Source organism: Neoarius graeffei, chromosome 20, assembly GCF_027579695.1.
Source record: "Neoarius graeffei isolate fNeoGra1 chromosome 20, fNeoGra1.pri, whole genome shotgun sequence".
Taxonomy (NCBI): Eukaryota; Metazoa; Chordata; class Actinopteri; order Siluriformes; family Ariidae; genus Neoarius; species Neoarius graeffei.
Window position 1 is genome coordinate 25,669,497 of NC_083588.1, and position 15,449 is coordinate 25,684,945.

Here is a 15,449-nt window from a genome sequence, read left to right on the forward strand (position 1 = left end):
GGGATAAAATTAGCTCATGTTTTAAGTCGTTCAAATTCTGTAAAGCTGCTTTGCGACAATGTTTATTGTTAAAAGCGCTGTACAAATAAACTTGATTTGATTTGATTTGATACATGTTTTGGAGCTGTCCCTCCCTGAATAGATTCTGGGCTGAGATCTTTGATGTGTTATCCAAGGTAACTGGAAGGGATATTGCTCCTAATGCCTTGACTGCCCTGTTTAGTGTGTGGCCTTTTCCACTTACTCTCCCCCCTGCTAAAAAGGACTTAATAGCATTCACAACTCTGCTGAAAAATGGAGGACATGAGTGTGCAAATGAAAAGTGAAAGACCGACTACAGTAACGGAAAGCAAGAAGACATTATGTTGTGAAGGAAAGAAAATGCAGGACCAAACTAATAAATATCGGGGGTCAGCAAGCTCCTCTGTGTGATCAGCTGTTCGTTTAGCAACAGAATGAAGTAACTGTCAGTGCACAGTCAAAATAAAACTGTAGATGGCAGTAATGCAACACTGGATGCCAGCTGCCGTAAAACCCAAAAGAAGAAGAAAAAAAGGTAAACCTGCACCTCCTCTAAACCAATACAGCAGCAAACTCATTAGTCATTGTTTTACCTGCTGAGACTCCTGACAGACATCAGGATGGGCAAGTATTTGTCCAATCTGGAGAAGTTGTGGACCCAGTAGCTTCCTGGTGCTCCCCTTCAGCATTGCCACCAACACCATTAGGGGAGCCCAAGGAGAAGAACAGGAGCAGGAGGAAGAGTTCATCACATGAGTCAGTAATAGCTTGATGAAGACCTCTGGGCTAACAAAAACCCCTAAAAGCCTGGCTGACTCCAAACCCTGGAGAGAGGAAAGAAACGAGAGAGAGAGAGAGAGAGAGAGAGGGGAGTGGGGGTGACCGTAAGAAATAAAAAAAAAGAAAATTATTGATTTGAACATTTATACTGACTTCTTGCAAATATTGACAGGTATATGGATTCAGTACTCCCACTTATTGGATGTGACTATGAAGACTATAGCGCCCCCCTAGCGCTTGGGCTCAGACACAGACTCAGGAAACAGAAGTTCAGTGGAAAAAGTGCTCTTTTATTTACAAAGGTGGCAGAGAGTGGGGAAAAGGGAATGAAGATACAAGGTGCTGGTGAATCTTCCCATCCAAATGTGATAATGTCCCTTGGAGACTATTGAGGTTTCGTCACTCAGGGGCAGCATCAGGGAAGACAGCTGCTTCTGTCTGAAGACTGGTAAGCACTGTCCGAACTGGAATCTGTCAACAGACAAAGAGACCAGCACAGACTCATTACTTCCTCTCACCATCCTCCTACTCACACAACTGGTGAAGCAGCATCCTTTTGTATCCTCCCCACACCTTGTGGAGGGTGCATGAGCATGCCAATTACTGAGCTCCAGCCACAGTGTATTAGGTGTCCCCACCCTTAGGCAGTATGCATGATGTTTACTAACATCAGTGGTGCTGTGGTGACACTGTCTCTTCAGCACTGCCGCTACAGGGAGAGTGGGACGCTGCTCTTTCAACACCACTGCAGCAGCATGATGAGGAGCACTTATGAGTTTGTGTACAAGGGCCACTGCCCTGCTGTTGTCACAGTACCCCCTTCTGCTCCAAGCCTGCTGTTGTTGGGGCCTGAGCCCAGAACACATCCCTCCTGGAGTGGCCATCAGCTTTTCCATGGTGGACCCCCACTCAATGTCAGACCTGGAACAAGAAGTGCTGTAGGAAGAGAAACCATTGTTATTTAGCTATTGAAGTTCTTTCCTTTTACCTTATGTTAGGGGGGTTGATCTGGAATGAGAGTGAAATGAGACCAGTGAGTACTGCAATTCCTCTATGGTCCATTTGATGGCCAGAGTTTCTTGCTCCATGGCAGCGTATCGCCACTCTGTGGGGTCAGTTTTGTACTCATGTATACGACTGGGCGTTCTTCTTCCTTAAAGCATATACACAGAGCCATGGCCTCACTTTCGTTTATAAATGCCTTGAGACCTCAAGAATGGCATAGAAATAGTTTTAAGCGTTAACAATAAATCTAATATAGTAATTTTTACAATTAAAGTGATTTATATAGGTAGCGGCCTGAGTGAATGACCTTGACATCCGTAACATCACAGCAGGAAGTCTATCGGTCTCATCGCCACTTCCGCTATACTAAAACACAGAGCTGACTGCAACTCCGATCCTCATTTTGAGCTAATTTATCGCCATGCCATGTAATGTTTTTGGCCGGTGCAGCAACATGACAGAAGGTGGATTTATGCTGCATTCATGGCCCAAGAATGTTCAAACTGCAAAGATTTGGATACATTTTGTGAGAAGTTCACAGGCACATTGGGCATCTATGAAGTGGTCTCTCCTCTGCACATTTTACTGAAGACTCGTATGAGACCTCTGATCTGTTGAGGAGCGTTGGCTATAAGCCCGTATTGAAAGAGGGTGCAGTACCAATAAGTAAAGAAAAAGAAAACTACAAGTATTTATTTATTTATTAAAGGAAAGTGAGTTCAGTTGCACCAGTCCTCCCGGAGTGAGCCGAGGGTTGCTGCTAAAACCCGGGACGGAACAGGATGGGACATATCGCTCAGGCAGTGACCTCCCTGAAGTTGTCGCTAAAACCGGTGACGTCCCGTTCCATCTTGGGTTTTAGTAATTGCCTGAGCCCAGCAGTAATGGCGGACTACACAGTATGAAGAAAAGTGAATGAGTGGAGCAGCCATCTGATTTCTAAACTGGATATTGCTGCCATCTCTCCCTTACATGGAAGAAGTGAATGAACGGAGAACTGAACAAACAACTGAAAGTCAGATTGTTTCAAAAACAATCGGCCATCAAGAAGCAAGAACACAGACAGGTAAGCTCCAACTCTCATTTGGATTTAAAAAATAAAAAATAAATAAATAAATTTTAAAAAACGCCACATTGTTTACCTGCATTTAGATTAATACATGTAACTTGTATAGTATGTTTAAGTTACCAGTATGAGATTATTTAATTTGCTTCAGAATGTGATTGTCTCAGTTCATCTGATTATTTAATTAGCATTTTACGTTTTATCAGTGAAAATGCATGCATGTACAGTACATGTATGCTGCCTAAGTTATAACATTTATCCTGTTTTAATGAGAGTCAACCCACAATCACTGAAGTCAAATCAGTTTTAGTTAAGCAAGTCGGTAACGGTATTTCTTACTTTCACCGTAAATTTTTATTTATATGACTTTGGTCTATAGCTGTAAAAGGCCTCGGCCTGAACACCAGTTCCTGCTGTGATGTAGTCCATCAGACTTTGTCCAGCTTGCCTTTCCTGGTTAAATCTGAGAGGGGGGAGGCTATAGAAGAGAAGTTAGGCATGAATGAACTATAATATCCTGCCAAGCCCAAGAAAGCATGTACCTGGCAAGTATAGATGGTCAGAAGTAGTGTTTTACAGCATTGAATTTCTTGTCCTGGGGCTTCAAGAGATCCCGACCAATGTGATCACCCAGGCATTGTGCTTCTAAGAGTCCCAGGTGACACTTCCGGGGGTTGGCCTTATGGCCTGGCATGCCAGAGTTTGAGCAGCACCTCTCTGATCTGGTGTATGCGTTCCTGCCAGGTGTATGAGTGGATGACAACATCATAGAGCTATGTAGTCACATAAGGCTGATGATGGAGCCGCAGGAGGATGTTCAATTAGGTGGTGGAAAGTTGCTGGCACTCCATGGAGACTGAAGGGGAGAACCCAGTACAGCCAGTGGTGGTACTAAAGTCTGTTTTTGGCCTGTTGGGAGCGAGTTCCACTTGCCAGTACCTTTTCATAAGGTCCAGGGTGGAGATGAAACAGGCTCTTCCCAGGCACTCAATGAGATCATCCACTTGGGGCATGGGGTTAGTGTCAAACTCTGAGACCTGGTTCAGCCTCCTAAAGTCATTGCACAGCCACAGGCTCCCATTGGGCTTAGGGATGGTGACTATAGGGCTAGACCATGTGCTAGCAGACTCCTCTATGACCCCACATTGAAGCATGCAGGCTATTATTGCCTCTATAGCCTGAGAGCAGACCTCCAGGACCTGGTAGGGCCTTTAGTGAATCACCACTCCCAGAGGTATCTTGATTTCGCATTGGAGTATGTGTATCTACCCAGGTTCTATTAAGAATGTGTCCCCAAACTGGTCTTCTAGTTCTCAGAGTTCTTGTTTTGGGGCTGGCATGAGACTCCTCTCCATGGTGGACTTGTTCTCCATTCAGGCTGTGAGGAACAGAGAGGGTGGACAGCACTGGCACTAGTTTAATCCGTTTTTTCAGAATGTTAATAGGGTACAGTTTATTGGTAGCTCCCTTACCTGGCTGCTGCAAGTAGTAGTTTACTGGGCTTACTCTCTCCATGTTGGTGTAGGGGCCTTGCCAATGGGCTAGGAACTTGCAGTTGCTGCTGGGTAAGAGGAGGAGCACTCTGTCCCCCATCTGGAATTCTCAGGGCTGCGCTGGATGGTTGTAGGCCTGTTGTTCCCTCTGAGCTGCCTGCATGTCTTCTTTTATGATGGGCACTACCTGCGCGATCCAGTCCTGTAGATCCTGCACATACTCTGCTCTATGACTGGGTGGAATGGTGCAGGCTGATCCTTCCAAGGACTTTTTGGTTACGTCTCATGTGTCAAACTCAAGGCCCGCAGGCCAAATGTGGCCTGCCACGTCATTTTATGTGGCCTGTGAGAGCTTGTACGATTGTCTTAAAATAAGTGTATGCTGCTTTAAAGCATGCATTGACCATAAACTACGTCTCCCTGAAAAAGCATATGATATGCTCTGGAATGAGGGTCTTTTACTTAAATTGAATAAAATGGAAATAGAAGGCAAAATGTTCAATTGGATTAGATATTTTTTAAGGAATAGAACCATAGAGGTAAGAGTTGGAGCGAGCCATTCAAAAATCTACGCTATAGAAAATGGTACCCCACAGGGTAGTGTCTGCAGCCCAATTCTATTTAATATAATGATTAATGATGCTTTTAACAATATTGATTCCAGAATCAGTAGAGCACTTTATGCAGATGATGGAGCACTGTGGGTGAGAGGCCGAAATTCTGATAGTCTAAGGGACAGAATGCAAATAGCTATAAACGAGGTTGAAAGATGGTCACATGAGTGGGGGTTTCATTTATCTGTTGAAAAGACACAAGTTATATGTTTCTCAAAAAAAAGGGTTAACCCTACAGTGGACCTCAGGTTGTATGGGCAGCCACTCAAGCAAACGGATAATTTAAGATACCTTGATGTATGGTTCAATAACAAACTTTCTTTTAAAAATCATATTCAAAAGGTTATAGACAAATGTAAAAAGGGAATTCATATTCTGAAATGCTTAGCAGGGAATGACTGGGGGGCATCAAGCACATCCTTGAAAAGAATTTATAGTGCCCTAATCCGACCAGTGTTGGATTATGGATGTATAGCATATAGTTCAGCAGCCAAGACTTCCTTGTTAGAGCTAAACAAGATACAAGCCAAAGCCCTCCGTATATGCTGTGGTGCCTTCAGGACCTCTCCAGTCCCAGCACTTCAGGTGGAAGTAGGGGAGATGCCACTGGGCCTCAGACGACTGAAATTATCAGTATCATATTGGCTAAACCTACAGGGTCATGAAGACAATCACCCAACCAAACAGATACTAAGGGAATGCTGGGAGTATGGTTGACCCGTACGCAGTTTTGGGTGGGATGGTAATCAGCAGGCAGATCAATTGGGGATCAGTGACATTCCTCTTTGCAAAACAATTACAAGGTCAATCATTCCCCCTTGGTTATTTTATTTCCCTATTGTAAATTTGAAAACTAAGGAGATTGCAAACCAGAATGTACAGCAGTATTTAGAAGTAATGTATGATGACACGACACAGATATATACAGATGCTTCTAAAGATGAAACTGATAAGACAGAAGCAGCAGTATTCATCCCCAGCTACAATATAAGTATTGGGAAAAGGACGTCAGATCACTTGTCAATTTTTTCAGCAGAAATGATGGCTATTATACTGGCCCTGCAGTGGGTGGAGGAGGTGAAGCCTAGTAAAGCAGTTATTTGCTCAGATTCTATGTCTTCCTTAAATAGTATCCAGAGTGGAAAATCTACATGCCGACAAGATCTCTTAGATGAAATTAACCATCTCGTATTTAAGATAAATCAACATAAAACTTTTATTCAGTTCATATGGGTTCCAGCTCATAAGGGGGTTGAGGGTAATGAGAAAGTGGATAAAATGGCCAAAGAGGCCATCAAGGCAAATGAGGTTGAGTTAGAAGTCCCATTAAGCAAGCTCTCAGAGGAGCTGTCTCACCTCTGAGCATGCTGACCAGTTGCTCTTCCTGAAGAAATTATTAAAATAATAATTAAAGACAACATCAACAAAACGTGGCAGGAGAGATGGAATACAGAGGAGAAAGGAAGGCATCTATATAATTTACAAAAGGAGGTGGTGTTTAGAAGGGGTGGTGAACTGAAACGACAGGAGGAGGTTTGGTTGACTAGGCTGAGGATAGGGCACACAAGTCTAAATAGTGGGTTGTATACAATAGGGAAACATCATTCTGGGGCCTGTGCACACTGTGGAGAAGTAGAAAAGGTTGAGCATGTTCTTATACACTGTACACAGTATTCCAGTGAAAGAGAGAAGATGGGGAGAACATTAAGAAAATCTGTAACTATAGACAACTTATTAAGTCAGCCATTCACACAATCAGCAGTAACAGTTCTAACACAGTATTTAAAGGACACTCAACTAGCAAATAGAATTTAGGGTTTTTTTTATAATCAGTCTGCAATGACGTTTTTTTGTTTATTCTTGTGAAGGGTTTCACGGGAAGATCCTCGTATCCTCTAGGGCTGGGTATCACCAGATACCTCACGATACGATACTATGGCGATATTTTGCCCACGATAACGATAATATCACGGTACAGCGATTCAGCGATAATCGATATATTGCAAGAAATTTCAACCACATCACGATATCTGTGTCACTGAAAAAAATCAGAATTTATTGACCACTGTAAAATTACATTTCACATACATAACTACACACTCTTGCCAGACATATATTTGTCTCTATTCCACTGCTGGCAAAACCAAGAGTTGCTTCACTACAACATACAGAAAATTCCCATTTCTGTGCTAGTATTATCAACTTTTCTGTAAGCATGGACACATCAGTGCTGCTTAACAAGCAGAATTAAATTGTTTCATGAAAACTTAAAACTTGCACTGCAGACTGCACATACATTTCAGTGCTAACACTAATATCAATTTGTTCTTTGTAAACTTGAGAACATATACCTGAGAACATTTAACTTGTGCTTAGTACTTGTGTAAAGTTTAATCCAAACCTGTACTGTGAGCACACATTTCAAAACTGCATGTTCTTCTTCAGGAAGAGCAACTGGTCAGCATGCTCAGAGGTGAGACAGCTCCTCTGAGAGCTGATTATGTCACCTGCAGTAGAAATTGAATATCTAATTGGAGCGAAACAGGTTTTGCAAAGTGCGTACTCTTTGTCCAGCTCACTGGTTTTTTTTTTCTCCTTTCCTTTGGAATCCAAAGTGCCTCCAAACATCTGCCTTAAAGTTCGGTGGCGTCTCTAGGTTTACGTTAACAGCCATGCTTGCTTGTTTTTTTTCCTCACTGCAACCACCGGGAAAAAAAGAGAAGACGAAGAGTGCCTTGCAGTGAGGTAGCGGCACAGCGACACCTTGCGGAGTCATACTGGATTTACAACCCGTCTGAAACATGATTTATTATTTGAAAAAATATCGATATTCAAATTGAGTATCGATATTGAATCGGAAGACAAAGTATCGCGATATATCGCCGTATCGATATTTTTGCCCACCCCTAGTATCCTCGTAATTGGTTTATGGGAAGATTTTTTGTTTGGTTATCCTCGTAATTGGTTTACGGGAAGATTTTTGTTTGGTTATCCTTGTAATTGGTTTACGGGAAGATTTTGTTTGGTTATCCTCGTAATTGGTTTACGGGAAGATTTTGTTTGGTTATCCTAGTAATTGGTTTACGGGAAGATTTTTTGTTTGGTTATCCTCGTAATTGGTTTACGGGAAGATTTTTGTTTGGTTACCCTCGTAATTGGTTTACGGGAAGATTTTGTTTGGTTATCCTCGTAATTGGTTTATGGGAAGATTTTTGTTTGGTTACACAAATTCTAGACAATTTGGCCAGTTTCTCTAAGCTCCGGTGAGGTGGGACGAGGGCTGATAGGGCATGCCCGCCCTCTGAGCACCAATACACGTCAAGAAGAGCAAGGATTGACTCAAGCATACATCTCTTAATATTGTTAATATTCTACTCCATTCTATTTTACTATTTCAGCTAGAAGGCTAGAATTCTTCTGTGACCTTGTGTCTCACTGTGTACTGTACTGTTGTGATAACACATTGCTCGAGACATAATATTGATATCTTTTGAACATTCTATCAGGACATGACCTGCTCAAGGTCTGACTACAGGCTCAGTTTTGATTTATTCTCACGCAGGCATTTGCAACGATTAATATCCCTTGAGATCACACCTCAGCCCGGTAGATGGCGGTAATACACATCGATTGTTAACTGCCAATAAATCGACAGAAGAAGAACTACGTCTCCCATAATGCATGTCGATTATTTTACCTGCGAAGTGACGGCATCCCACCACTAGGTCGCAGTGTATCCACAAGTGTTTAATTACTATCATAATTTATTGGCTTTTTACCCCAGGTTATGAATAAATCCATAGTTGAGAAAATGTCCAGGAAGAGAAAAATTGATGCAGATGGAAGGCGGTTTCAGAAAAGATGGGAAGCTGAATATATGTTTGTGCTTCAAGGAGAAAGACCGGTATGTCTTGTGTGTTATGGGGTGGTGTCAGTCGTCAAAGAGTAATAATAAGTTAAACTTATATAGCGCCTTTCACAAAACCCAAGGACGCTTTACAATTATAGACAAAGAAAAAAATAATAACAATAAAAAATAATAAATAAATAAATAAATGAATAACTAATAAAAAATAAAAAGTCCACCAAGTAGGGGTCAGGATGTAATTCCAGTGGTGTAGCAGCCACAGTCCCACCAAAAGGCGCATGAAAACGAGTCCCACATCTCCAGCACTGCCGCCGTGACGCCGTCAGCCACATCGCTCAAACACCACGCCGTGGATCCACAAAGCGAGCACAGAAGCTCTGCCACGCAGAGCGCTGGTGTGTCCCAAACTGCCTGCACAGCCGCCGTGACACCACCGAGCAACATCGCTCGGAACATCACGCCAAGCGTTAAAGCACAGAGCGCTGGACAACCACGAATGTTAAATGAGCAGCGAGCTCACTGCAGTCCACAGCTGGGAGCGCAGGCACAGCGAACCAAGGCCTAGAGGGAACCAACGCCCAAAACTGGGTCTGGAGCTACACCACAACTGGCGGACAAAACACTCAAACAAACATCAAACTACACAAACACACAGAAAAAAAATAAATAAAATGAAAATTGAAAAAGAAAGAAAATAAAAATAAAATTAAAAAAAAAAGCTCTGGTGAGAAGCGGCAGCCAGAATGCGCACGACGTACTCTCAACCGGAAACGGAAACAAAAAAAAAAAAAATCTACATCGGCATTTTGACATCAAACACAGAGCTAAGTATGCCAAATTTAGCTTCCAAGAAAAGCTACAAATGGTCCAAGAATTAAAAGGCAAACTGCAATCACAGCAGAATATGTTCACAAGAGCTACAACCAAAAACGATGCAGCAGTGAAAGCTAGCTTTATTGTAGCTGAAGAAATCACCCGCACTTCAAAGTCTCTCTCATTTTTGAAGCAGTGCATGCTGAAGGTGTGTGAGCAGGTGTGCCCTGACCAGATACAAACTTTTAATAATGTCAGTTTGTCCAGAAACACCATCGCCAACAGAGTTAAGGAACTAGCAGGAAATCTGGCAACACAGCTGGCCGAGGAGACATGCTGTAGGTATCATGCCGCCATTTTGTGTCTAAGAACTACAACTCCCAGCCAACTTCCGCATTGACATACGTCATGCCGGGGGCGGGATTATCACCACGTTCGCCATGAAGAGATAAATGATGGAACAAACGCTCAACTCCTCATCTCTGGCTCTGTGGACTTCAACTCCAACAGACAATAAAGAGACCGCTCGCATTTGCAGGCAAACCCCGGGAACATCTCACTTTGCAAAGATCTATCATCCAGCACGTTCTGTGTTCACCTCTGGCCAAGGTAAAAATCCAAAATAGCGCGATCTTTAAACTCAACCTGAGTTACAGCCGGCATTCGTATTAAAGTGACGTCACGACTGCCGTTTAAACGCAGTTTTTAATCGAAGTGATCAGATTCCTTCTAAAAGGCACTGTGCAGATTATTTCTGATCAGAGACTTTTCCTCACGAACGCTGAAGTTCGGACCAAGAATCCTCTTTTCATCACGTTGGATCCGAGTGCTCCGTCGGACCAGAAAGTTCTCTCCGCCTTCTACAGAAACTTCCCCACAGCGAATATCTCTCCACATCTTGCTGAAGAATGTTTGAGTAAGACTGGCATTTTTGGGCTTAGTCATAATAATCAGCTTAATCATAATCTTAATCATAATTAAACTAGTCTAGGAATTAGTTTTATGAAGTAGTGTGAACTTTAACTCATGAACTGTTTATCTGTCACACTGAAAACACTCAGCGTGTTGAATTGTTTCATTTTGTTTAATATCATTTGTTTCAATTGTTAGGCTGTGCATGTTTTCCTCTTATTCCTTTCACTAATATCCTAAGTCTCCTTAACACACATTTTGACCTTATCAAGGTTTCAGTTGATTCAGTACTGTATAAGTTGGTGAAATTAGCCTATGGTTAATTTCTTTTGGCTCATTAGCGTCCAAAGCTAATTCTTTTGTTCCATTAGCCTCTAGGGCTAATTGTGCTGTCTCCAGGGATCACAAGGCATTCACCACGTGTAGTTAGCTACACGAGGCTAATTCAGGCCTACACCATGTGCTTAACATAGCAACAAGCTAGAGCTAACACACTATTCTTTTGTTCCATGAACCTTTACATGTGGTAGCCCTTCCCCCCACACTCACACATACCAACACAATCAGATAAGAACATTCCAAATTTTATAGCCACTCATACACACACACCCTTGCTCTCTCTCTCTCTCTCTCTACGCACACCCACACACACTCTTATATACACATACACTACCTCACGGTTTTTCCAACTGATTATTATTTTTATCTTTGTTATAATAAATTCATTTATTAAACAACCAGTGTGTATTCATTCGTTGTACAAGGATATTTCTGAAGTCCCCAATCGCAAAGAATTCAAAAAGGTGCATATCAGTTATGTAAATGGTAAGTGATTGTAATAATTTAGTGATGTACCATAATTTAGCTGTTTGGTAATTATTATTGAGCGCTAAGATTGATGGTATGATTCAATGATTCACTACTTTGAATGATTCACTGATTCGATTCATTTGAACGATTTCACTGATTCGATTCACTTCAAACGATTTAAATGAGACTGATTCTTTTTAATTATTAACCTTCAAATTTAATGAGACTGATTTAATGAGATCATTTAATAATTAACCAAATGCACCTACATGCAGTTATCTGGCTTTTTTATTAACTGTTGATGAAAGCCAGACAACACAGATACAGAGCAGCTATCCATTTTTATAAGAGGGGTGAAGGCAGACCTCTCGGTCACTGAGGAGCTCTTGGATGTAGTTGCCATGCATGGGACAACAACGGGAAAGGACATTTTTGATGCAGTGGACAAGTCCGTAAGTAAAAAGGAATTACCGTGGGAAAAGTTGGTGGGACTAACTACCGATGGTGCACCTGCAATGTGTGGAGAAAAAACAGGCTTGGTTGGACTAATGAAGGAGAAAATGCGAAAAAGTAACTGTCACACACCTCTGATAACGTATCATTGCATTATCCATCATCAAGAAGCTCTGTGTGGAAAGGTTCTGGAGCTGGATGATATAATGACCACAGTCATGAAAACAGTGAACTTCATTTGGGCGCGTGGCCTGAATCACTGCCAGTTCCAGCTGTTCTTGCAGGAGGTGGGCTCGGAGCATGGAGACATGCCGTACCATACAGAAGTAAGGTGGCTGAGTAGGAGCAAAGTCCTTCAACGATTTTTTGAGCTTAGGGAAGAAATTGCTCTTTTCACGCAAAGTAAAGGAAAACCCTTGTCTGAACTGTCAGACCCAAACTGGCTGTGTGACTTTGCTATGTTGTGTGACATAACCGAGCATCTCGCCCAACTGAATCAGAGGCTGCAGGGATGCAAACAAGTCATCACGCAGATGTCCGACATGATCAAACTTGACCTATGGAAGTCCCAAGTGAAACAGAACAATCTTGCCCACTTTCCTGTTTGTCAGAGCATCTCAGCCTCAGTTCCCGGTGCTTTTTCATGTGCTCGGTTGGCTACTAAACTGAGCTGGTTAATGAAGGAGTTTGATCGGCGCTTCTCTGACTTTAAAGCACAGCACTCAGGCTTTGCCACCTTTGCCTATCCTTTCACCACCGATGTCTGCAGTGCGCCCCGTCACCTTCAAATGGAGTTAATTGAGCTTCAAAGTGATGGTAGCCTGAGAGCAAAGTTCCAGGATGCCGCAACTGAGGACTTTTACCGTCTACTGCCCCCTGGTTTGATGCCACAGCTCCGACTTCATGCTGCCCATGTTCTGTCCATGTTTGGGAGCACCTATCTGTGTGAACAGATGTTTTCAATCATGAATCTAAACAAGACCAGGCACAGATCACGCATCACCAATGCCAACCTCCACGCAGTTTTACGGATTGCCTCGGCACAAGACCTAAAACCAGACATTGACGCACTGGGCACGGGAAAACGGTGTCAGACATCTGGCCAGAAAACACATCGGTAAGCATTTTTAAAAACCTGAATTAAAAATATAATAGAATGTATTTCAACCAAGAATAAGAGCAGATGAATGTGTGTGCAATTTAATGATTGTGCTTGCATTTTCTTTTGTGTTTGTTATTTTTAGAACATGACCAATGGATGAGGATGGTGTGTGAGATGGTGTCTCAGGGTGAGGAGGGATCTACTTGGTGTGTTCAAGGACAGGCAGCATCACCTTACCAACTTCACCCAAAACTTGACCAATATAGTTGTGAGCTGAGATGACCCTTATTTTGTTATTTTGAGTTAATTACATATACTACTTTGTATGTGTAGCAATTAGGGCTGTAACAATACGCGTATCGAAATTGAAATCGCGATACGCAGAGCCACGATCCGTATCGCGATACAAGGCGGCAGAATCGCGGTACACCCTTTCAAACTTCTCCTCAGCCCAAAAACAGAGGTGCTTCCAAACTTCAATTTATGAATACTTTACTTTTTATTTAAATTACATTTTAAACTTACTTAAATTACTTTTATTTTTTATATCTATTAGTAAGTCGTTTTTTCGCCGACCTGCGACAATCTTCTGCGAGTCACGCAACGTCCACACTCGCCACTGGCAGAGCATTCATTTCTTTTAAGCGGTCGCCATTCTGGTTGCGACGCGGGGAGCGAATCTGTAAACAAGCAGCTCATTGGCTGGCTAGGTGTGCCACAAGCCAATCACAATCACTTGACCGGAAAGGCATGCAGTGTTGCCAGATCGGGCAGGTTTAGGTGCTTTTTGGCTGGTTTTGAACATATTTTGGGGTGGAAAACGTTAGCAATATCTGGCAACACTGAAGGCATGTCTGCTTGGGCGGAAGCCTTCTGCGGTAGTTACATTTTGACACGCGAGCAACGTTTCACTATAAAAATTCCGTAATTTCCATCTGTTTTCCACGATCACAGAAAATCATTGGCCCTATGAGAGTGAGACAGTAAGAGAGCCACCCCCCCAAAAAAAATCTTAACGGATTTACACGATTTGGAAAAATGACTTTTTCAGAACCGAACAAAACAGAGCTTCTGGCTCAACAGTATTATTTTGAGAAATAAAACAGTCTTTGGATATACATTTGTTCATTTTTGCATACATATTACTCATTCTCTGCAGTGGTCTGAATTATTTGTTATTAAATAGTTAATGTAAGTAAGTAAATGTTAATAAGTCAAATTTACTACTTTAAAAACACATTTAAAAAAAATCGTGGGTGTATCGAATCATGGGTCAAAAATTGCGATACGAATCGAATCGTGAGTTGGGTGTATCGTTACAGCCCTAGCATTCACTGTATTTACACATATTTATGTACTCATGCAGACAAATGTGTACTGTAATCAAACCATCTTATTAGTTGGATGTAGGCTACACCCTCTGCAAAGCTGTGTACAGCCATATTTTTTTATAAAATGCTACATTTGTCACACATGTTCTTAGCAGTTCACAATTGTTGGTTGTAACATCATTCTCCCCCTCTCAACTGTGACAAAAAAAGTTTTGAACAAAGTTAATGTTATAACTTGTGTTTAGTGATATTTTTATTTATTTCCTTGAAAAGTTTGATCGTTGATTGATGGAGCAATGTGGGTTTCTTAACCTGATAAATCAAAAGGATTCATGTTACAATAACAGTGCAATAAGCCAACATACATTTTTACATCTATGCAAATGCACATGTAATATTTGTAACTTGAATAAGTAATAAAAACAGAAATGGTTATTTAACAGTATGTTAGTTACATTTATTTTACATTACATTGCATTTAGTTACATAGATACTGTCTTACAGTTACAACTGGCCCTTTGAGGGCAACCATAATGCTCATGTGGCCCTGGGTGAAAATGAGTTTGACACCTCTGGGCTATGTCCAGCAGGCCTCTGGGTCTTCACCTGAACAGAAGCTTGAACGGCGTGAACCCCATTGAAGACTGAAGGGTCTCCTGGATGACAAAGAGCACATACGGTAAGAGTAAATCCCAGCGGCTTTCTTCATCCACCACTCATTGCAGCAGCCTCTTCAATGTTTGTTTGAACCTCCTGACAAGCCTGTCTGTTTGTGGATGATAAAAAGAGGTTTTTAGATGTTTTATCTGCAGCAGCTGCCACAGATCCAACATCAGCTTAGACACGAACAGAGTGCCCTAGTCAGTGAGGAGGTAATTGGGAAAGCTGACTTGGCTGGTTTGGTGGAAAACACAAGGCTTCTTTTGTTTATGAAGGCAGCAGAGAGTTCACTTCCCTTCAAAGGAAGTGAAGGAGTGAGGTGCTGGTGAATCTTCATGTCCTAGTGTGATCGTGTCCCTTGAAGACTGTTGAGGCTTTGTCACTCATTTGATCAAGAGATCACCTTGCTATTAAGCATGGGGGTGGATCTATTATGCTTTGGGGTTGTGTGGTAGAGCCCTGCACTCCCGTGGGAGTCCCGCGGGACTCGCGGGACCCGCCGCAAAGCAGTGCGGCGCGGG

The 15,449-nt window shown here is 42.2% G+C and overlaps 1 protein-coding gene across 3 annotated transcripts in view; it reads right to left on the reverse strand.

The window, feature by feature from the left end:
• LOC132868506 (dynein axonemal assembly factor 5-like) overlaps positions 1-15,449 on the reverse strand; it is a 231,838-nt gene that overhangs the window by 96,888 nt on the left and 119,501 nt on the right. For 2 of the 3 annotated variants that reach the window (XM_060901429.1, XM_060901431.1), the window contains exon 6: positions 615-845. The exons of the other annotated variant lie outside the window; for it this stretch is intronic. In XM_060901429.1, the coding sequence (XP_060757412.1) occupies positions 615-845 (231 nt within the window). The remainder of the gene's footprint in view (positions 1-614; positions 846-15,449) is intronic. 3 annotated transcript variants of the gene reach the window in all.